The sequence below is a fragment of the Ranitomeya imitator genome, chromosome 2, assembly GCF_032444005.1.
Source record: "Ranitomeya imitator isolate aRanImi1 chromosome 2, aRanImi1.pri, whole genome shotgun sequence".
NCBI classification, from domain to species: domain Eukaryota; kingdom Metazoa; phylum Chordata; class Amphibia; order Anura; family Dendrobatidae; genus Ranitomeya; species Ranitomeya imitator.
Window position 1 is genome coordinate 775,133,248 of NC_091283.1, and position 22,332 is coordinate 775,155,579.

General features: G+C 44.0%; 1 protein-coding gene across 2 annotated transcripts in view; it reads right to left on the minus strand.

The window, feature by feature from the left end:
- The window catches only part of PAPSS2 (3'-phosphoadenosine 5'-phosphosulfate synthase 2), a 94,178-nt gene that overhangs the window by 19,565 nt on the left and 52,281 nt on the right, over positions 1–22,332 (minus strand). The window contains exons 2-8 of one of the 2 annotated variants that reach the window (XM_069753523.1): positions 12,708–12,825; positions 11,853–12,088; positions 10,321–10,459; positions 10,077–10,195; positions 5,937–6,050; positions 3,738–3,849; positions 2,104–2,145 (exon numbers count right to left, since the gene is read on the minus strand). In XM_069753523.1, the coding sequence (XP_069609624.1) occupies positions 2,104–2,145; positions 3,738–3,849; positions 5,937–6,050; positions 10,077–10,195; positions 10,321–10,459; positions 11,853–12,088; positions 12,708–12,825 (880 nt within the window). The remainder of the gene's footprint in view (positions 1–2,103; positions 2,146–3,737; positions 3,850–5,936; positions 6,051–10,076; positions 10,196–10,320; positions 10,460–11,852; positions 12,089–12,707; positions 12,826–22,332) is intronic. The other variant, XM_069753524.1, reaches the window with a different exon arrangement.

The following is a 22,332-nucleotide window of genomic DNA, read 5'->3' on the forward strand; positions in this document are numbered from 1 at the left end:
CAGTCTTACCATTTAGATTACATGCAGCGCAGCGCTAATCAGCAGGCAGCATTTACAGTGTGAGGTTACCTTATGGATAATCCCGGGGGTCCCGCCACCCCCTCCTCACCACACACTGTAAATGTCCCACTGACAAGTATTATCAGCAGTGACACATATTCATTGAAGGACGGAGCAGGGTGATTAGACATTTATAAGTCACACCCTTGATTAACATTGGCTACTTACTCAGTGCAAAGAAAAAGCAACGACTGTTACATGGAAACCATCAACAAGCAGGTTAGCTTCTGATGATAGAACTGAGAGTAGTGTGCGTCTCTAGTACTTAAAAAGGAATCTGTATCTCTTTCTACCCCTCCTATAGCGCTTACATTTGTATACGGTATAAGAACACAAGTGAATCCATGTTAGAAGTGATAAGTAAATGATAAATGGAAGTGCTCTGGCCAGCATGGAGCACTTCCACTTCCTTGGCTTCGCTCTCCATTTTTAGCCTAACTCCACCCTCCACTAGGTGATGGACAGCAGTGCTGCAGCCTGTCGATCACTTAGAGGACGGAATGAGGCTGACAATGGAGCTTGGAGGCAGCAGCAGTGCTAGCAGTGCTAACTGTCAATCACCCAGTGGAGGGCGGAGTTAGGCTAAGAATATAGCTGTCCCGCCCAGAGCACTTCCAGACTTATTGGCTTCACTCTCTATTCTTAGCCTAACTCCGCCCTCCACTAGGTGATGGACAGCAGTGCTGCAGCCTGTCGATCACTTAGAGGACAGAATGAGGCTGACAATGGAGCTTGGAGGCCGCAGCAGTGCTAGCAGTGCTAACTGTCAATCACCCAGCGGAGGGCGGAGTTAGGCTAACAATATAGCCGCCCGCCCAGAGCACTTCCAGACTCATTGGCTTCTTAAGTGGATTTTTCTGTAACAGAAAGGTGGATCCGCTTAATAAAAGGTCTGGATCACTTTCATTCTTATAAACTACACACATTTGGGATGGGGGAATAGAATGACAGATTCCCTTTAAAGGGACTCTGTCACCTGAATTTGGAGGGAACAATTTTCAGCTATAGGGGCGGGGTTTTCGGGTGTTTAATTCACCCTTTCCTTACCCGCTGGCTGTATGCTGGCTGCAATATTGGATTGAAGTTCATTCTCTGTCCTCCGTAGTACATGCCTGCACAAGGCAATCTTGCAGCCGGCGGGTAAGGAAAGGGTGAATCAAACACCCGAAAACCCCGCCCCTATGGCTGAAGATTGTTCCCTCCAAATTCAGGTGACAGAGTCCCTCTAAACCAGCCCAAATACATATTATAAAATGTAGGTTTTTCCAGCCTTGTGTCTGCAGGGTTTCTTTGCTGTATGTTAAGGAAAGTTTATACTACATATGTTAATTTGATTAGATTGAGGCCTAAAAAGTGTTTATGTCTTGTCAGGACAATTTTATTACTGCACTATTCCATGTCGAAGCATATACAGTTTCTTAAGATGCGAGCCTGTGGGTAATGAACGCCATTAAACAGAAACCTTATATGCCCGCTGTGGCACACAGTGTGAAAGCGGCCTGCTTGTTGACAGTTTCCTTGCTATAGGGATTTTCTTCTACATACCACAGACTAGAAAAATACTGATTTTGATAACAAAACGGCCAATGTTAATCAAAAAGTAGACAATGATACCATTCATATAATAACAGGCAATTATTCTTGATACGTCATTCTTATGAAATCAGTTTATGGATGGTACATTTCTTCCAAAAAGGTCACAAAGATTTCAGTTCTAGTAAAATTTAGAAACCTAATCTCATGATGTTTTTGTACCAGCCACACACTGACACTGGGGCATTCTTATCCGCTGCGCTGAGGACATTGATTCGTCTGTGTATAGCATGGTATTCCAATCCTTTAGGATTAGGTGGGTTGCACTTATAGAACATTTCCGTATAATTCATTGGAGTTCAAATATTGACTTTCCCATAAGTGCAAACCAGTACAACCATTGGCTGCCATTTACTTACCGGCAGCACTAAATTATTGTAGCGAAAATTGAAGATAAATCTTAGTAATTAGATGATTCGGAACTAATGCTCTTCACACAAAATAACTCACCAAGAGACTTTGCGAATGTTAAGTCTGAGTTATGCCTCGCATCTAAAGAGAAGCGCAGTTTGATAAATCACAACACAACCATTCATGGTATCCCTAAGTAGAAAGGCTCACGCACAAGAAACCTGCGATCCATGGAAGTGGCACAACGTCTGGGATTCAATTCATTCTGCCCAATATTCATCTCCCTGAATCATGCGGATCATTACTAGTGGCCACCATACACGTGAGACTAGAGCCGGCCAAACCTGTAGAGATCGGCAGAAACAGATGGCAGTCTAATGGGTATGGAGGTCTCCCAACTCCCCCAACAGATGATCCTGGGGAGGAAAAGGACCCGGAAGGTGGGAACTCCAGTGACTGATCCTGAGGTTCATAAGCCACTGCCGAGAAATGGCCGACACATGTAGGCCGAGCTATGTGATTTGATGTATGGGAGAGATGGCGACGAGCTGAACAAACATGGGGACCTTAAAGGAGCTGTCCAGGAATATGGTAGTGATGGACTATCTACAGGATGGGTCATCAATAGCAGATCAGGGGAAGACCGGCACCTGATCTCCCATCTAGATGGCTGCTCTTTTGGCTTCATTCAAAGCGTTAGCATCATCTGGTGCTGGAACAAACCTCAGCTGATCGGGGAGTCGCTGCGTGTCCGAACCCCACTGATCTATTACTGATGAGATGTCGTATCCTGCAGATAGATCATCAACACTGTATGGCCGGACAACCCCTTTTAGTAAGCCAACTAATTATAACCTGAAAGAAGAGGCTTTCTGAATGATATCACCCTCCTGCTAGGACCCCCACCCATCCTGAGAACGGAGGGCACCTCCACTAAAATGGCAGCTCCGCCACCACCGTCTGCTCCATAGAAGTGCATGGAGCCGTCATCAGGCATGTGCAGTACCAGCACACTAACAAACGGGACTTGGTGACCCCCATTCTCAAGATAAGTGGGGTCTCAGCAGTCATAAATGTATCATCTGCGGCTGGGTGAGAAGTGTACTTTATGGGAAAACCCCTTTAAGTTTACTGCGATCTGTTTCTTGTATGTGACGGCCAACAATGGTGGATCTATAGAAAATTGTTATGCATCTCCCAGATAACACGGGGCAGCTTTCCTCTGTGTTGTGTTGTTCCCCTGTTATTCCTCCTGGAAATGCATATATTAATGGAGCACTTGGTGTAATGTATCTCGGCATACACTGACACCGTCCAATCAGTAACAACTCTGTAAAGACACAGGATATACACAATTTATGTCCAAAAGGCGTGGCAGAGGAACGTGGCCACCACAAGGTTAAATGGGGAATAAAAAGATCCAAAACAATTGTACCGTCACGGGGAATTATATAGTAAAGCAGACAAGTCAGGAGAGGAGACGGATCCTCCGGACATAAGCATTCCAGACAGATCTGATACCTGTGTCATGTTTAGTGCAGGGCCCGAGGGGATGGGGCATGACGCAGGGCTACATGCACAGTCCGCAGGCTCTGAGCCAGACATAATACATGGGTCATTGTGCTCCTATAACTGTACATCTCCGGCAGCAATCTAACCTTCAGAAAACCTTTTTTAGAACAAGACATTTCTAACATGAGGGCCTAACGAACGTAATATAAAATAATTCATACCATCTATAAGGGTGTCAAAATGAAGAACTTGTAGATACTGCCTCTCCCGCATGAAGCCCTTCAGTGGGGTGGCCCAACCTTCACTCAGGATCTGGACCCACTGGAGATCCAGCTGTAAAGACACATGAAATCACATTTACACCACGGAACGTTTTGTTAAATATTATAAGTTAAAGGGAATCTGACAACAGGTTTTTGCCACCTAATTTGAAAGTAGCATTATGTAGGGACGGAGACCCTGATTCCAGCAATGTGTCACTTACTGGGCCGCTTACTGTAGTTTATATAAAAATCACTGTTTAGTCATCAGTAGATTATCACTAGAGGACTACTAAACCCGCTGCCATGTTACTTACTATTATGTTTTCCCTAATCTATCATTAGAAACTATCAGTATAACGCACCATTTTCTTTAAAGGTCCTCCACTTAGAAGAACACGAAAACTTCAGCCTTCGTTTCATCTCTGAGCTTTTGAGTGTTACTTATTGGTGTCTAGTAACAATATTTTCAGGGTGAGGAGACAGTGATTGTATTACTGGTTATAATTGGGTTCCTATTATAATGTAGGAATATAAAATCTAGACAAATTCTTGGCCTATGATCACTACTTAACATCACATAGGTCCAGCTCTGGGACTCCATACACTCTGTTTAACACGTGGATATAGGATACATGTAGACAAGTACTGGGACATCTACACATTACACCTACATCCGGTATTAATCCCATTTTAAATCATTAATGTGGAGTCAGTCCCTTCATTGCAGCTATAACAGCATGCACCTTTCAGGGAAGGTTTTTTGTCCATTCATCAGGGAGAACATTTGTAGGCTCATACGAAAGGACCATGCTCATAATCTGGGGTTGAGGTCCGGGCTCTGTGCACCATGCCAAACTCTCTCAACCATGTCTTTTTGGATCTTGGTTTGTGCAGTGGGGCACAGTCATGCAACAGAAAAGGGCATAATGCAATTGGACAGGTAATGTTCTTCAGGTATTCGCCAAACTCAGTCTCGTCCATCAAACTGCATGATAGAAAAGTGTGATTTGAGTAGTAGTGTGCCTTACACCATTCCATTCAACTCTTGGCATTGTGCTTGGTGATGTAAGGCCACATTTACACATTCAGTATTTGGTCAGTATTTTACCTCAGTATTTGTAAGCCAAAACCCAGAGAGGAACAATCAGAGGAAAAGTATAATAGAAACATATGCACCACTTCTGGATTTATCACCCACTCCTGGTTTTGGCTTATAAATACTGATATAAAATACAGACCAAATGCTGAGTGTGGCCTAAGGCTTGCATGTAGCTGCTGGAAACCTATGCAGTTAAGCTCACAAAGCACAGAATTTGCGCTGATGTTAATACCAAAGGATGTTTTGACTCTTCAGTTATGGAGCCAGACGAGCGTTGGTAACTACTATGCACTACGACCCAGATTCATCCAAGCAGTTAAATTCTGGCGTGAATCGTTTTGGAAAGTTGAGACTCTGCGTTGTACAATTTTTTTTGCAATTTTTGACATTTTCACCACAGTTTCACCAGCTCCATCAAAACTGCCGGAGCCGGGGTGAGGGACACCACAGGTCGTCATAGCTGTGGCATTCATTACGCCAGAAGTCTTATTCCTTACATGCCTCTTAATGAAAGAGAAACGCTTCTTAATGAATGAGAAACGTCTGACTCCCAACACGTCTCCTCGCGTCCGGAGTGAGCATCATCCGTCTTGATGAATCAGGGCCTGTGCTCCTCAGCATTTGAGGGTCCCGCTCTGTAACTTTACATTGTCTGCTACTTCATGCGCGAGTTCCTATAGGTCCTTTGAACACTTCAAGTTTTCAATAATATCACAAGTGATGGGGGAATGTTTATTAGGGAAGACATTTCAGAAATTGACTTGTTATACCGGTGGCTCCTACTCCATGACCACGCTGGTATCAGTGAGAGCTTTACAGTGACCCATTTCTAAACAAAAGTTAGTAATGGCAGACTGCGATGGGCTGGACAATATACACCTGAAGCCATAGGACTGAAGGAAAACCCTGAATCCAGTGATTGGAGACGAGTGTCCCAATATATTTGGGCATGTGATATAGACGTTTCGGTGCGTCTCCCTCATGATCACTGCTGATTCAGCATACCGTGCCTTTAAATAATAATCGATCGTGGTCACCGTAGACGGAAGTTTTATTACCTTAGTGATCTCAATGGCGGGCAGGTTTTCAGCTTCCTCCCGAGCCTGATTCAACTTGTTCTCAGGTACAAACAATTCATGGATGTCCTTTGCAGCTCCAGATGGGACAATTTCCTGGAGAAAAGAAATTTGATACCTGATCAAATACCAAAAATTCCTAGATACTATCACAGTCAAGTAAAACAACAGGAATAACATCTAGGTGATTATCAGATCTGTACATCGAAAATATTAAATGTATTTTTTTTGTCCAAACAAATATCCATGTACGGTAGTTTTAAAGTCAATGGATGAAACAATGGAAATGTTTTTGACTGTGAGATGATCACATTAATAAGAATGTTCAGGATCTTCATCTATAGCTATTGCTTTTTCTATTGTAATATCAAAAACTGTCCATGTACATAACATTACCGCCACTTCAGGATCAGCAGATACAGATCACGATCTGCCCCGACTTGTATATAGCTGTAAATGCCATTCTAGTTTCATATATTCTGGCACTAGATTATCTAGTATCAGGGACATTGCAAATACATCTCTTTTTGTATAGATTATTATATTTTTAATTATGTATCTACTAGATGAAGGCCCGATGCTATCACATCGGGAGGACGGTAATGTCACGATGGGGGCAGGCATGCGGCGCTGTTGTTGCCTAATGGCATCCTGTGATAATCAAATGACTTTGCATCAGGGGACTCATGTGCTTGACACCTATGCTTATAGGCATTGTTATTGTCCCAGCGATGCTGTTGCTCTTCAAAAGTCTAATTTGCCCTTTGTTGTCTTTGACGTTGTGCCTTTGCTGCTTTCCTTTCATTGTCATTGTTGTACTTTTTAGGAGGAGCCATTTTGGCGTTGATATTTGCTTTTTAAAGGGGTTTTCTCAAAAACAAAAGTTCATTTTAAAAATTGTCTGTGTCTGGCCGTGTACAGAACATACCACAGCTCCTGGGCAGGGGAGGAAGCAAAAGACAATACTGACATTACAGCAGGGGATCACAGAGGATACATTTTGTGAGGTAAAATATTTTTTAAAAACAGTCAGTGAAATATTTTACCTCACAAAATGAATCCACTGTGATCCCCTGCTGTAATGACAGTATTATCTTTTGCTTCCTCCCCTGCCCAGGAGATGTGGTATGCCCCGTACACGGTCAGACACAGTCAATTTTTAAAATGAACTTTCGTTCATGGGAAAACCCCTTTAATGTGACCAGCTTCCTCTGTCTGTAGACACGTCGCACATCTGCTGCTGGGATCAGCCGAATGATTCACTGCACCTGCGCTGAATTCGAGCAGAAGCAGTAAATCAGACCGCCGCCATCTTTGTGCAGACAGATAGTGGCGGTCACATTAAAACTGCATGCGCTCCTCCTGTACAAAGATGGAGGCAGTCAGTGAATCATTCGGCTGATCCTGGCGGCGTGTTCGTGACAGTGCTCCGTTGGTGGTAGCGCACAAGAGGCTGTGTGTGTGTGAGTGTGAATGTGTGAGTGTGTGTATGAAAGTGTGAGTGTGTGGTGCATACGGCGTATAGTGTGTGTGTGTGTGTGTGGTGCGACGGTGTTCCACTGGTGGTACCGCGCAATAAGCTGGTACCAGCAGCAGTTTCCATATTGAGGCACCCGTCACTTGGGTGTCCCAATATGGCGGTCGGTGAACTTCCTCCGCTTGGAATTCTGGAATACGGTGAAATCTGGACAGAACAGGAAATGAAAACATTACAAGGCAATTATATAAATAGATTGGCAGCATGGTGGCTCAGTGGTTAGCACTGTATTATGGCCCATGGGTTAGCACTGTATGGTGGCTCAGTGGTTAGCATTGTTGCTTTGCTGCACTGGGGTCCTGGGTTCAAACCCAGACAAATCTGTAAGGAGTTTACATGTTCTCCCCGTGTTTGCGTGGGTTTCCTTTGGGTTCTCCTCTTTACTACCACACTTCAAAGACATACTGATAGGGAATTTATATTGTGAGCCCCAGTGGGGACAGCAATGATGATGTCTGTTAAGCATTGCGGAATGTGATGGCGTTGCATAAGCTAGTAAAATAAATATCAGGTCTTGTTGTCCGGACAATGACACAGACCAATTACTGAGCACAACAGATTAAAATCTTCCCCTGCCACTTTGGGCACGATTCAGTATTGCATTTGCGCCTGTTTTTAGCACTTTGTGCCTTTTTTTTTTTGTTTCCACCATATACATCTTTTTATTTGCACCTATTTGTAAAGTCACTTTTCTATGTGTTCATCTGTTGATAGGAGAATACTGAATTGGGGGTCTTGTAGGAAACTTTGAATCTTTGTATACTGCTTTGGGGTGATTAATTTTTGTGGAAAAGCTTTGGTTACCATTATGCCTATAATGGGGGCTTTGGTTGCCACTATTGTAAGGGGGGCGGAAGCTGAATGTGGCTCGCGACCCTCTCTCAAGGCTGGATGTTGCTCGCGACCCTCTCTCAAGGCTGGATGTGGCTCGCGACCCTCTCTCAGAGCTGAATGTGGCTCTCAAGGTCAGAACCGTTGGGGACCTCTGTCTTAGAGCCTCTAGTTTATACACAACTATAAAACTATTCTACTGTAAACTCGCTTTCTCAGCCAGCAGCTACTCCATGGACGCAACCAAGGGACATTTTTGGTGAGAACCATATCCCTGTACATGAGTGAATACTGAAGTGTCCCTAGTACCTGTTAAACCAAGTAGCTAATATTATTATACCACCACTCATGGAGTCCTAGGGGCTAGAGATGAGCGAACAACGTTGTCTCCCTCCTTATTCGGCAAGCTATAGCGCTTTCCAAAGAAGCTGCATCGGGAACTGGAGCGCTCCCGATGTTCAGCTGTTTGGCACTGCAGCTGCATGTGTCGCGGCTGTGTGACAGTCACAACACATGCATGGACAGCCTAGCCGGGTTCCCAATGCAGCTTCTTCGGTAAGCGCTATAGCTTGCTGAATAAGAAGGGAGCCAACGATGTTCGCTCATCTCTACTAGGGAAGCTGTGAATAACAGCTCTGCTGCTATATGGGATCGAGGGCTTGCTGAGCTGTCAGGTTTGTGAGTGACAGCTCTACTGCCCAATTTGAGGCAGAGGTGTGAGCATTGGGAATGACAACTCAGCCATTCTATATGGATGGGTCTGTGGCATCTCCTCCAGGTTTGCCGGTTGTTGCTTTGCTCTAGTGATTTGTGTTTGCTCTGAGTTGTATTTTGATTTCCGTTCTTGACCTTGGATTTGCCTTTTTGACCATCTGTTTGACTTGTCTTGATCCACTACTTGATTCTCTGACCTCAGACTGTTACCTAACTATACTTTTAAGAGCCCTCTTGGTACTGACCCCGACCTTTTGACTATCCTGCCTCACGGTAAGTCCGTGAGTAGCGACTAGCGTCACATTGATTAGTGATTAGCCTCACAGCTAGCACAAAGACTGTATAAGCTCTTAAGAATTGTTAGATTTCCGTGTGCAATCCAGAACATAATGCTTTTTAGCGGTGCTTTAAGGCTGAGTTCACACATGGACATCAAAAGTGGTAAAGGAATGTACCACTTACAGCATTCACAAGTTATGTTATAATAATTGCTGTAGTCCAGATATAGATGTTCCCACTTTTTACTCTCCTGCAAATTTCTTTAAGAACTCCAACTTCTCACTATACAAACTCAATACATTGTGGCTAGCAAAATCCTCGACAGGTGGGAATTCACATGATGACTGTTGGAAGGACAAACATAGGCATCAAAGCATAAAAGCTCCCAACACAGTATCGAAAAATCACTTTTTTTTCAAAGATGCTCATTCCGCTTCACTCTTCTTGAGATATGGTAAGTCAAGAAGAAAGTAAGGAAGGATACATCTTCATGTATACACTATTTGTTATAAAATAGATTCAGAACAAGAGGAGCTGGCTGATTTATCATTTTGAGAAAAATGTAGGATCCCAGTGGAGCATACTGCTCAATAAGTAAGAGCTTTACCTGTATGGACACTGATACAGGGATGGCTGCTGAGCAAAACCACCCACTGGGAGAATAGGGGCTATCCTCCTTTCCATAAATCCAATAAGAACTGTCCCTGTAGTATATAGACCCCCGCCAATTATACAGCTACACAATATTATAGTTTCCTCACCCGCTCCTGCAGCAACTCCACAATCTGCTGGATGCATTCATTTACACTGTGGAGATTGGTCTTCAGCACCAGTTCTGGGGCATCTGGTTTCTCATATCCAGAGTCAATTCCGGTAAATCCTGCAAATAAATGGTGACACCGTGCATCTCAGTAATGAGCAGTCCCAAACAATTCAGTGTACTCCTACGTACATGGAGACATTCAAAACTGTTACTACAAATTGTCCATGTTCCTCAAAGTATACCTTTGATTTCTCCAGCCCTGGCCTTCTTGTACAAGCCCTTCACATCTCTGCTTTCACAGATAGATAATGGAGCATCCACAAAGATCTCGAAAAACGGCAATCCAGAATTGTCATGTATTTTACGAGCTTCTTCACGATCCTATTGAAACAATATGGAATCCTCACTATTAAAATGTCTACTGTATGTTCCCTAATACGGAGGCTTAAACAGCTCATCTGATAAGCCTAGTTTAATAAATACTTTCCTACTGCAAAAAATAAAAATGCCACAAGATCGTTTCTGCATTGTGCGTTTCTTCTGTTGTTCTTTCTAAAAATATATGAATGGACATCACCATTCTTCTGGTCAACGAGGCATGTCCCTACCCAATGTGACACTGTTTTAGACAGCATTGGGAGATATCCAACAAGGTGAAAAGTATTATTGTCACTCTTTTCATATATTTCCAGGAAAAGGAACAAGAATGGTATTATTATTATTATTTATCGTTATAGCGCCATTTATTCCATGGCGCTTTACATGTGAGGAGGGGTATACATAGTAAAAACAAGTACAATAATCTTAAACAATACAAGTCATAACTGGTTCAGGAGGAGTGAGGACCCTGCCTGCAAAAGCTCACAATCTATAAGGGATGGGTGAGAATACAGTAGGCGAGGGTAGAGCTGGTCGTGCAGCGGTTTGGTGGATCGGTGGTTACTGCAGGTTGTAGGCTTGCCGGAAGAGGTAGGTCTTCAGGTTCTTTTTGAAGGTTTCGATGGTAGGCGAAAGTCTGATGTGTTGTGGTAGAGGGTTCCAGAGTAGGGGTGATACGCGAGAGAAGTCTTGTATACGATTGTGGGAAGAGGAGATGAGAGGGGAGTAGAGAAGGAGATCTTGTGAGGATCGGAGGTTGCGTGTAGATAAGTACCGGGAGACGAGGTCACAGATGTATGGAGGAGACAGGTTGTGGATGGCTTTGTACGTCATGGTTAGGGTTTTGTACTGGAGTCTCTGGGCAATGGGGAGCCAGTGAAGGGATTGACTGAAGGGAGAGGCCGGGGAGTAGCGGGGGGACAGGTGGATTAGTCGGGCAGAAGAGTTTAGAATAGATTGGAGGGGTGCGAGAGTGTTAGAGGGGAGGCCACAGAGCAGGAGGTTGCAGTAGTCAAGGCGAGAGATGATGAGGGCATGGACTACGGTTTTTGCAGATTCTTGGTTGAGGAATGAACGGATTCGTGAAATATTTTTGAGTTGAAGTCAGCAGGAAGTGGAAAGGGCTTGGATATGTGGTTTGAAGGAGAGATCAGCGTCAAGGATTACCCCAAAACAGCAATAAGTACAATAAGAGGTACAATAAGAGTTGTAGGCTCCAGAATGTAAAAGTATTTACCAAGATAGACATGTGAGGATAGGTAAAGGTACTGTACTCTATAAGTAAAATAGGGACAATTAAAAGGTGAATGGCCAGCCTTAAAATAATATATCCATATATTTCAAGGGACTTAAGGCCCCTGGTTAGGTCAATTATAGACTCACTATTGGTTGTTACCTTGGTATAAGGAGAAATGAAGCTAGTAATGCACACCAAACCAGCATCGGCAAAGAGTTTTGCTACTTCTGCAATTCGGCGAATGTTTTCTTCCCGATCCTCGGAGGAGAAGCCGAGATTTTTGTTCAGACCATGACGGATATTGTCACCATCGAGAGAGTAACAGGGAATAGCATGGGACACCAAGTATTCTTCCAGGGCAAATCCCAAAGTTGTCTTTCCAGCTCCAGACAAACCTGAGATTGATCAAACCATGAAGGTTATATAGATTACATTTATAGCATGTAAGAACATAAAGTCACCTATTCACATTAGAGTAACCTCAGCTCAACCTGCCTCTTGATTCTCACCACATTCAAGTGATAGGGAAATAAGAACCAGTATATTGATTTCAGACAACTTTTTCAGAGATGTTTGGCAGCAGCTCTCATAGACAACACAGGAGCAATCAACTGAGCAGAGCACTCCTGGTTTTTAGGAGCACTTTCTTTTTAGGTGTTACTATTAGTGATGAGCGAGTGTACTCATTGCTTGGGTTTTCCGAGCACGCTCGGGTGACCTCCGAGTATTTATGACTGCTCGGAGATTTAGTTTTCATCCTGGTATCTGAATGATTACAGCTACTAGTCAGGCTGAGTACATGTGGGGGTTGCCTGGCTGGTAGGGAATCCCCACATGTAATCAAGCAGGCTAGTAGCTGTAAATCATTTAGCTGCCGTGATGAAAGCTAAATCTCCGAGCAGTCATAAATACTCGGTCACCCGAGCATGCTCGGGATATCTCGAGTAACGAGTACACTCGCTCATCACTAGTTACTATACTTAACATTTACATGTAAAACTGGGCAGATCATACCTGTTAACCAAACAGTGCAGCCGCGGAAGCCTCCTCTGGTGCCAACAACTTGACCTCTCTTGTTCCTACTCACATGGTGGGACTGGTAGACAACATTTGTGGACTTCTGATATTGAGCCTATGAATAAATAATTAATGTCAATTACTTATGTAATGATCTCCACCCAGTAAATACTTATTATAGTACAGTCACTATAAAATGAAACCATAATTAACATTGATAACACAAAATTGTGATTGATCACCCATTTGACACAGATGTTTGGCAAAGTGGCAGTAAGGGTTCATTTTCACTTGCCAACGGCGACCATTAAACATCCATCGAATGGCTATATGCCAGGTGATCGACTTATGTTACTCAAGCTGATAATCAGCAAACAAGCTTTCTAACGATCGCTCAATCACTAAATGAGCACCCTAAAATGAAAAAGCTATGCGATGACTCTTCTGCCCAAGTAGCAATCGCTCTTGTAATAGATGAATATATCTTTTATGCAAGCCTAAGAATCATCGATTGTAGACAGACCATCCCTAGATGTACACAGTGGATGTGCTGCCGAGAATAGGCAAACTGTATGAGGACAAATGGTCATAACAACAATCATTCTTCCCCTAACTATACTGATTGCCTCATGTAAACGGAGGTGTAATGAGCGTAGGTCAACCAGCTACATTTGGGATCAGAGCTCCTCACAAGCAGATTCTTCCTGTGTAAAGGGACTTTAAGGCCCTGTAAGATTAGATCACTAGGTCACAGTTTATAAGACATCACTAACCTGATTGGATCATGTATATTATGTGCTCTACTAATGATGTCTGGATTACTACTACAACAAACACATCAGAGACTTCTTTAATGATTTTTTTAAGATTTGTAAAAAGGATCTTGAAGTTCAAGTATTCCTTACAACCAAGTTTTGGGTGCCAAGTTTGATTTAAAAAAAATATATATCAAAAGTGAAAAAAGACAACAACAGAAAAAAACAAAACTGGATTCAGTGTATTTAAATATTCCAAAAATGGCAATAAACGCTATAAACAAAAAAATTCCCCTCAAATATTCTGTGTGCGAAGTCATTTTATGAAGCGAACCACCCAAGTCATATACTCCAGAAGACGTAAACAGGTTCTATTAGGTAGAATGTTGGCAGGGCTGGCACAGGACTTTTCAGATTTACTCATTTCTTTCTAATAAGAATTTTATATAATTACTTGGGTACTTTCATGATTATTGTGATAAAAGATATAATCGCGTAACATCCAACAAACAATATGAAGATGTAATTTGCCAGCTTCAGCCATACCGCCACCTTCCCTAACATTAAAATAATCAGACTTGCTATAAGCGCAAGGTGAGGAAAAATGATAAGTAGGCTTAAAATATGCAGGCAGCAAATATCATGTTCCTGGGAATGCCAAATAGACTTACCGTAATAATATGATAAGCAAATGAGATGCAGCCTGTAGAGCTTGCTTATGACTTGGGAACTTACCTAACACATATTCATTCAATGCCATAAATCAATAGTACGACACATCTACTCTACCATTACTATCATCATTTACTATAGACTACCAGAATTCTAGACATTTACAGTTTATAGATCAATGAACTCTAGTGTAATGACAAAAATACTTTACATATGGTTTAAAAGTGATTTTTTTTACCCTCTTAGATATCGAATCTCAAACTACAAAGTTCATTGAACCCAGCGAGTGATAGTTAATAAAGATTGTATGAATGTTGTAGGAAGAGATCTTCATCAAGGACCAAGGGCAGGAGATAACAGATGAATGCGTAAGACACTGCTCCCGACAAACCATACATTTTCTTTATCTCCCACACTAAAAGATCAGTGACATTATTCTCTAAAGGTACCGTCACACTAAGCAACGCTGCAGCGATACCGACAACGATCTGGATCGCTGCAGCGTCGCTGTTTGGTCGCTGGAGAGCTGTCACACAGACAGCTCTCCAGCGACCAACGATCCCGAGGTCCCCGGTAACCAGGGTAAACATCGGGTTACTAAGCGCAGGGCCGCGCTTAGTAACCTGATGTTTACCCTGGTTACCATCCTAAAAGTAAAAAAACAACCGCTACATACTTACCTACCGCTGTCTGTCCCCGGCGCTCTGCTTCTCTGGTCTGGCTGTGAGCGCCGGGCAGCCGGAAAGCAGAGCGGTGACGTCACCGCTCTGCTTTCCGGCCGCTGTGCTCACAGCCAGAGCAGAGAAGCAGAGCGCCGAGGACAGACAGCGGTAGGTAAGTATGTAGCGGTTGTTTTTTTACTTTAACGATGGTAACCATCGGGTTACTAAGCGCGCCCCTGCCCTTAGTAACCCGATGTTTACCCTGGTTACCAGCGAAGACATCGCTGAATCGGTGTCACACACGCCGATTCAGCGATGTCTACGGGGAGTCCAGCGACGAAATAAAGTTCTGGACTTTCTTCCCTGACCAGCGATATCACAGCAGGGGATTGATCGCTGCTGCCTGTCACACTGGACGATATCGCTAGCGAGGACGCTGCAACGTCACGGATCGCTAGCGATATCGTCTAGTGTGACGGTACCTTAAGGCTACTTTCACACATCAGGTTTTTTGTTTCAGGCACAATCCGGCAAATTTGATAAAAAATGTATCCGTCGCAAATAGTGAAAAACTGATGCGACGGATCCGTTTTTTGTTTTTCACCCGGGAATACAGTGACTTTGAGAGAGAGAGATTCCAGAATGGAAAATGCATGATTTCTGTTAAAAACTGGATCCGGTCCCCGGATTCGGCCATTTCTTTTTTTTTATTCAAATAAATTTTTATTAAGAATAACAAGATAAATGACATGTTACATTCTCATTTTCAATACAAAGCTTTTTTCTCCCCCTTCAAACATTCCCCTTCAATCCCACCACCCCCCAACCCCACCCAACAAAGCAGCTCACCTTGCTTAGCACTTCCATCATTAGACCAATATACTATCTAATCCCTCGGCCAATAATATAAGCCACATTTAACATTACCATTAATTAGGAACCTTAATTAACTCTCCCTCTATAATACCCCTATCCCATAGCAATCCACGGAGACCACATTTTATTGAACATTTCGATTTTCCCTCTTTTTTTATAAAACCCCTTTTCCAGTGTCAGGCCCTGCTTCACATACTGGAGGAACTCTCCTCTTGACAGCGGCTCTTCCCTAATCCAATTTCGAGCTATTACCTTCCTAGCCATGTATAACAATCTGGCAATAGCTATCTTTAGGTTGTTATCCACTCCAATCTCATCCACACACCCCAGTAGGCACACTATAGGATCCCTTGGCACCTTACAGCCATACGCACCTTCCATACGACTCAAAACTACCACCCAAAAAGCAGCCAGTCTCGGACACGTCCACATCATATGGAGTATATCAGCATCTGCAGTTTTACACCTCGGGCATTCAGAATCATCACGCAAACCAGCCTTATATAGCACCATCGGTGACTTATAAACCCTGTGTATCACATAGAGCTGTGACAGTCTATACGGTTCGCTCAGTGACAATCGTGGGACCCATTCTAGCACCGACTCCCAAGTCTCATTCTCCATTGGACCCAGATCCCTCTCCCACTTAGCTCTCGCCATTATTGGAAACCCCAATAGGAAAGTGTGCAACAGATCTTTATACAAAGTAGATATGACTCCCCCAGTAGTCCCTTCATTACACACATACTCCAGTACTATATCCCTCTGAATTCCAATACCTCCGTTTCTACTCTGAGCTCCAAAAGCATGCCTCATCCGCAAATACTGAAATTCCCCCACAGTCCCAAGACCAAATTCCACCTGTAATTGGGAAAATGATTTCAATTCACCTCGCTCAATTATTTGATACACGTATTGAATCCCTTTGACTTGCCATTCTGTCAGTACCCCCAGTGCCTCAAACTCCTGTAAGTTGCTGTTATGCCATAGCGGTGAGAATCTAGTCAAATCCGTGACCCCCCGTATATGTCTCAGCCTACCCCACAGCCTGCGTATCAACAACACAGTCGGGTATAATTTCCCCAGAGCCCCCAGGGATCCATCCTCCAAACATTGTAGCACTGGCCTTCTTTTTGTCACCACTTCCATCAGCCGCTGTACCGCCCCAGATGACCCTTCATGCGCCCAGCCTTTTAGATGCTGACTCTGGGCTGCAAGAAAATATTTTTCAGGGTTAGGCAATGCCAATCCCCCATCTTCCTTGGGTTGCTGAAGTGTCTCCAGTTTGATACGCGGATGCTGTCTCCCCCATATCAAATTCCTGAACAGAGAGTTAATCTGTCTAAATCTCCCGCGTGGTATCCAAACTGGCGCATTATGAAGAATATACAGTATTTTTGGCATCAAAATCATTTTAATAAGATTCACCCTACCTACCACAGATAAATGCAGTTTAAGCCAAGCATCCGCTTTCGCTTTAAGAACACCTAAGATTGGAGTCAGATTTCTATGTATGTAGTCAGTAACAGGCATAGATACCCATATTCCAAGGTACTTAAATTGGCTAGTCACCTCCAGTCGCCCATCCTCCAGTGACTCCCCACCATCATCATCCACCTTAAACAAGACAGACTTACTCCAGTTTATCCTAAGTCCCGACACCGATCCAAAACGCTCAATAATCCCAATGGCTCCCTCCAAGGACATACCCGGGTCAGCCAGAAATAGCAGAATGTCATCCGCATACAACGCCACCCTTTCTTCAATCATCCCATATTTAAACCCAGTCACCTCATCAGACCGTCGAAGCTTAGCAGCCAGTGGTTCCACAGCCAGAGCAAACAAAAGAGGAGAGAGCGGACACCCCTGTCTCGTCCCTCTAGCCAGTTGTATGGTCCGTGATAACTCCCCATTTACCCTAACCCTAGCCATCGGCATCGAGTACATTAGTTGAATCCAGGATATGAACTGCGGTCCAAACCCCATACTCCGGAGCACCTGCCAGAGATATCCCCACTCCACACTATCAAATGCCTTATGGGCGTCTAAAGATGCAATAACTCTCTGGCCACAGTTGTCGGATCTGAGTTGCAAATTCGTATACAGCCTTCGTAAGTTGATCGCAGTGGACCGATCAGGCATAAAGCCGGACTGGTCTGAGTGCACCAGGCCAGAAATAACACTTGTCAACCTCATCGCCAACACCTTAGCCAGAAGTTTAACGTCTGTAGTAAGCAAGGAGATTGGCCGATATGAATCCGGCTGTGTCGGGTCCTTCCCCTCCTTAGGAATCACCACTATTATGGCCTCCCGCATAGATGCCGGTAGACGACCGCCACTCCTAGCCTCCTCCAGAAGTACCCTTAATTTAGGGATCAGCACTTCCCCAAAGTTTTTATAAATTTCAGCAGGAAATCCATCTACGCCAGGTGCCTTCCCATTAGCCATAGACTGCAGTGCCCGACCCAACTCCTCCTCCGTGATGGGAGCTTCCAAATCTTCTCTATCTATGTCACTCAGCCTTGGGAGCTCCAATTCCTCAAGGAACGCCACCGTGTCCTCCACCAACCCATCTACCTGAGAGGAATATAAGTCCGCATAAAAATCCGCAAAAATGTCCAAAATCTCTGAAGTCTCAGAGACAGCCACACCGCTCCCCGATACCAAAGAATGAACAAAGGAAGTGTTTCTCTGGGCAGAAGCCACCATCGATAGCAAATGACCCACAGATTCGCCCTCCTGGTAAAAAGCCAGATTCATTAATTCCCTCTTCCTTTCAGCCTTACCGAGCAATACCTCCTCCAACTGACTCTGAGCTGCCTTTAGCCTCCTCCCAGCTTCCGGAGTACCCGCTATTACCATCTCATCCTCGGCTATCCTCAGCCCATCAACCGCCAACCTCTCTGTCTCTCTTGATTTCCTCTTACACCTGCTAATATCCCTGAACAGCAGTCCCCTCAAGTACGCCTTCATGGCTTCCCACACTGTAAGAACATCTACACTTCCCTCGTTAATCTCAAAAAATTCCACCAACTCCTTCTTTATCTTTTCCAAGTCCATACTGTGTAGCCAATTAGGGTGAATCTTCCACTCCTTCCTGCTCCCGATCCGTGTCCCCACCGGCCGAAATTCCACCTCAACTGGACTATGGTCTGAAAGAGCCCTAGGTAAATATCTCACGTCCCTTACCATCGTGTCCAGTAAACAGTTACCCAGCGCCAAGTCAATCCTAGACAAAGTACCATGAGCTGGCGAGTAGCAGGAGTATGTCCTTTCCCCAATATGTCTAACTCTCCATAAATCAATCATACCTACTTCCCGGACATAGGTCCCAAACGTAGTGATATGTCCCCCTGTTCTATTCTGGGGATTTTGGATTCGGCCATTTCTACCTGTATTTCATACGTTTTCGGCCAGATCAGTTGTTGTGCGGTTTTGCACGGGACGGAAAAAACGTTGCTCTGGACGTTTTCTCCGTCCGACGGAAAATTTATTTTTGACGGATCCGACAAAAAACGGATGAAACGTTGGGACATCAGGCGCACTCAGGTGCTAATACAACTCTATGAGAAAAAAACGGATCCGGTGGAAAAAAAACAGATCCTTTTTTTTTGTTTAAATTCGACGGATTGTGCCTGATGCAAAAAACCTGATGTGTGAAAGTAGCCTAAGAGTTCTAGAGTTCTACAGGGTCCCATACACAATAGATAGCCGTCAGTCACACAATGATTTTACCTATTGATTGGCCAACAGCTATCCCTCCAGACTTCCCCATACAGGAGAGTGCTCCTTGTGTAATCTACGAGACATGGGCTGCCAGACTCTTCTGGTGACGGCTTAGCTTGCCGAGAACCAAAAGATCAACAGCCTGAAATCGGGCATGCCACATCCATATCTCCCCTTACCCAGCCTGAAATCGGGCATGCCACATCCATATCTCCCCTTACCGGGGGAAAGTTGGGAGGCAAATTAGACTGTGAACTGAGCTTGCCAAGATTGGTAGATTCAGCTGACATTTGTGTAATGTGTATGGAGTTCTTAATAATAATCTAAAAGTAATGGAAGTAACCCGATAAACCTGTTTAAAAATTTAAGAAATGATGTTTGTAAATGGGAATAAACCGGTTGGATACGTAGCAATCCTGATAGGACATGGGAGTATTCAGGAAGGAATGTCATGGACAATGAAGACGTGGCTCCATCATGGGAGAATCTGCCTATTTGGCATACCCATAAACCATTCTATCACATTTTAGCATTACTGTAATAAAGCAAAGAGTCATCGTGATTTCATGTTCCCGGTAGATCCCCAATCAGTTCCTCATCAGGATACTGGAAGTTTTACAACACCCAGTTATCTGCTCCATATTTGAGGTTGCCATAAACAGCCTGCACTCTGCTGACCTCTGTTTTCAGAGAGTTTTTGTTTCTGCATATACAGTAGAAGAATATACCTATATCTAAAGTGACATGAACCTAAAAAAGTCCCATATTAAATATGGAGGATACGTTGTGAATTTTCCATTCCCATTATGTGGGAAGATTCTCTGCATTATACAGAAGTAGCAACGTGAATGAGATCATAACAAATCTTATCCAAATGCTGCAAAAAAAAAGTAATTGTGGATACTGACAAGTCGTGCTGACTTTAAATCCACAGCATGGAAATTCTTTCCGATGATTCTGACAGCGGATATCACCATTTGTAATGGATAGAGTGAAATACCCTAACAAATTTATGCAACACAATCTCCAAAAGTTTTTATTTTTTATTTTTTAACAATTTTGTCCCCCAAGTGCATGGACTGTTTGACACACTATTGTTGACTAAAAGCCCCTTGGTGAGCATATAGATAGTGAAATTGTGCAATCACCATTAGGGTCCTCCAGAATGCCAAGATAAATCAATCAAAGCCATGTGATCCCTTGCAAATTAATGATGGTAAATTCCTGGTTGCGGTTCAATAGAAGCAAGAACTGCCATTCTGTGCTCCGTCACTCTACCCGCACCAGTTTGGCCCTACATCAACATGCGCCTGCTCCTTCTTTCAGATGCGAATACAATTGAACAGCGTGGTGCTGGGACTGGGGCAGGAGAACACCAGTCTGCCCTCGCCATGATGTGCAGTGGGGTGATGAGGTGAGCACTCTGCTAATGTCATCACACTGCTGCCGCTGCCGCACAGGCAGCAGAGACCTCGGACACGGGGAAGCGATCCATGGAGGAGCCAAAAACGAAACATGTTATTTTAGATGATAGCGCCTAGGGAACGGAAGGGTTGTGTTAGGCTTCTTTCACACTTGCGTCGGTACACGGCCGTCGCAAAGCGTCGGCGCGACGTACCAACGGACGTTGTGCAAATTTGACACAACGTGGGCAGCGGATGCAGTTTTTCAACGCATCCGCTGCCCATTCTAAGTCCCGAGGAGGAGGGGGCGGAGTTCCCTGCCGCACATGCGCGGTAGGAAATGGCGCATCCAACGTCCGAAAAAACGTTACATTGAACGCTTTTTCGTGACGACAGTCCGCCAAAACATGACGCATCCAGTGCATGACGGACGCGACATATGGTCATACGTCGCGATCCGTCGGCAATACAAGTCTATGGGGAAAAAAACGCATCCTGCGGGCACATTTGCAGGATGCGTTTTTTTCCCAAAACGACGCATTGCGACGGGTCTAAAACAACGCAAATGTGAAAGTAGCCTTACAAGATCACATCATTTGGCAATTTGGGACATTATGGGGCAATTAGGGGGGAATGTGAAAGGAGGCATAGTATTACAAGGATGGGGTACTTGGAAAGGGGCAGTTTGGAGGAGATATGGAAAGAACAAGCTTGTGTGGGGACAATATGGAGAGGGGTTGTGAGGAGGTTATGTGGGGGAGAAATTATATGGAGAGGCAGTGTGACGAAATATTTTGGAGAGGGATAATGTGGGGGAGATGTTATACAGATGGCAAAGTGGGGGGATATTTTGGAGAAGGGCTGTGTATGGGGGGTATTTTATAGTGTCAGTGTGTGGGGAGTAGAGAGGGGAACTATGAGTGGTATATTTTGGAAAGGGGCAGTGTGTGGGGGGAATATTTTGCGCAGGAAGCACAGTGAGGTGCAATTATTTATTCGGGGGTGTAGCATGGGAGATATTTTTATTTTGGAGCAGTATAATGATGCTTTTATTTTTAAGGGCACAATGTCGGGATGTGCTGCTGAAGATGGAGAACAGGCAAGTCTGGAGAGAGAAACTCTGGGCATGAAATCACATCATGGTGTCTGTGCTACATGGATACAAAGGGGATGGGAATGACTCCAAGCAGAGATGTCTCTTATAAGGTACCTGGATATAAATGTTTTTGTGATAATGACTACGTCTCATCATTACTGTGTTTCCTGTATGGTCCACAGTTTAATGATGGCTGCTAACAACTCCCAGTATCTCCTAACCATTGTTAAGGACATACTGGGAATTGAAGGTTCATTCAATACAAATATATTTGGAGCTGACCTGATATTTACAGTTGATCACTGTACTAAGCTTGGCACTGCATTCATGTACAGAAGGAGGTTCTTTTGCTGAATTCATGTATTGACAGTAGTTCTGGCTCTGAATTCATGCACTGATGGTGTTTATTTTGCTGCATTCATGTACTGATGG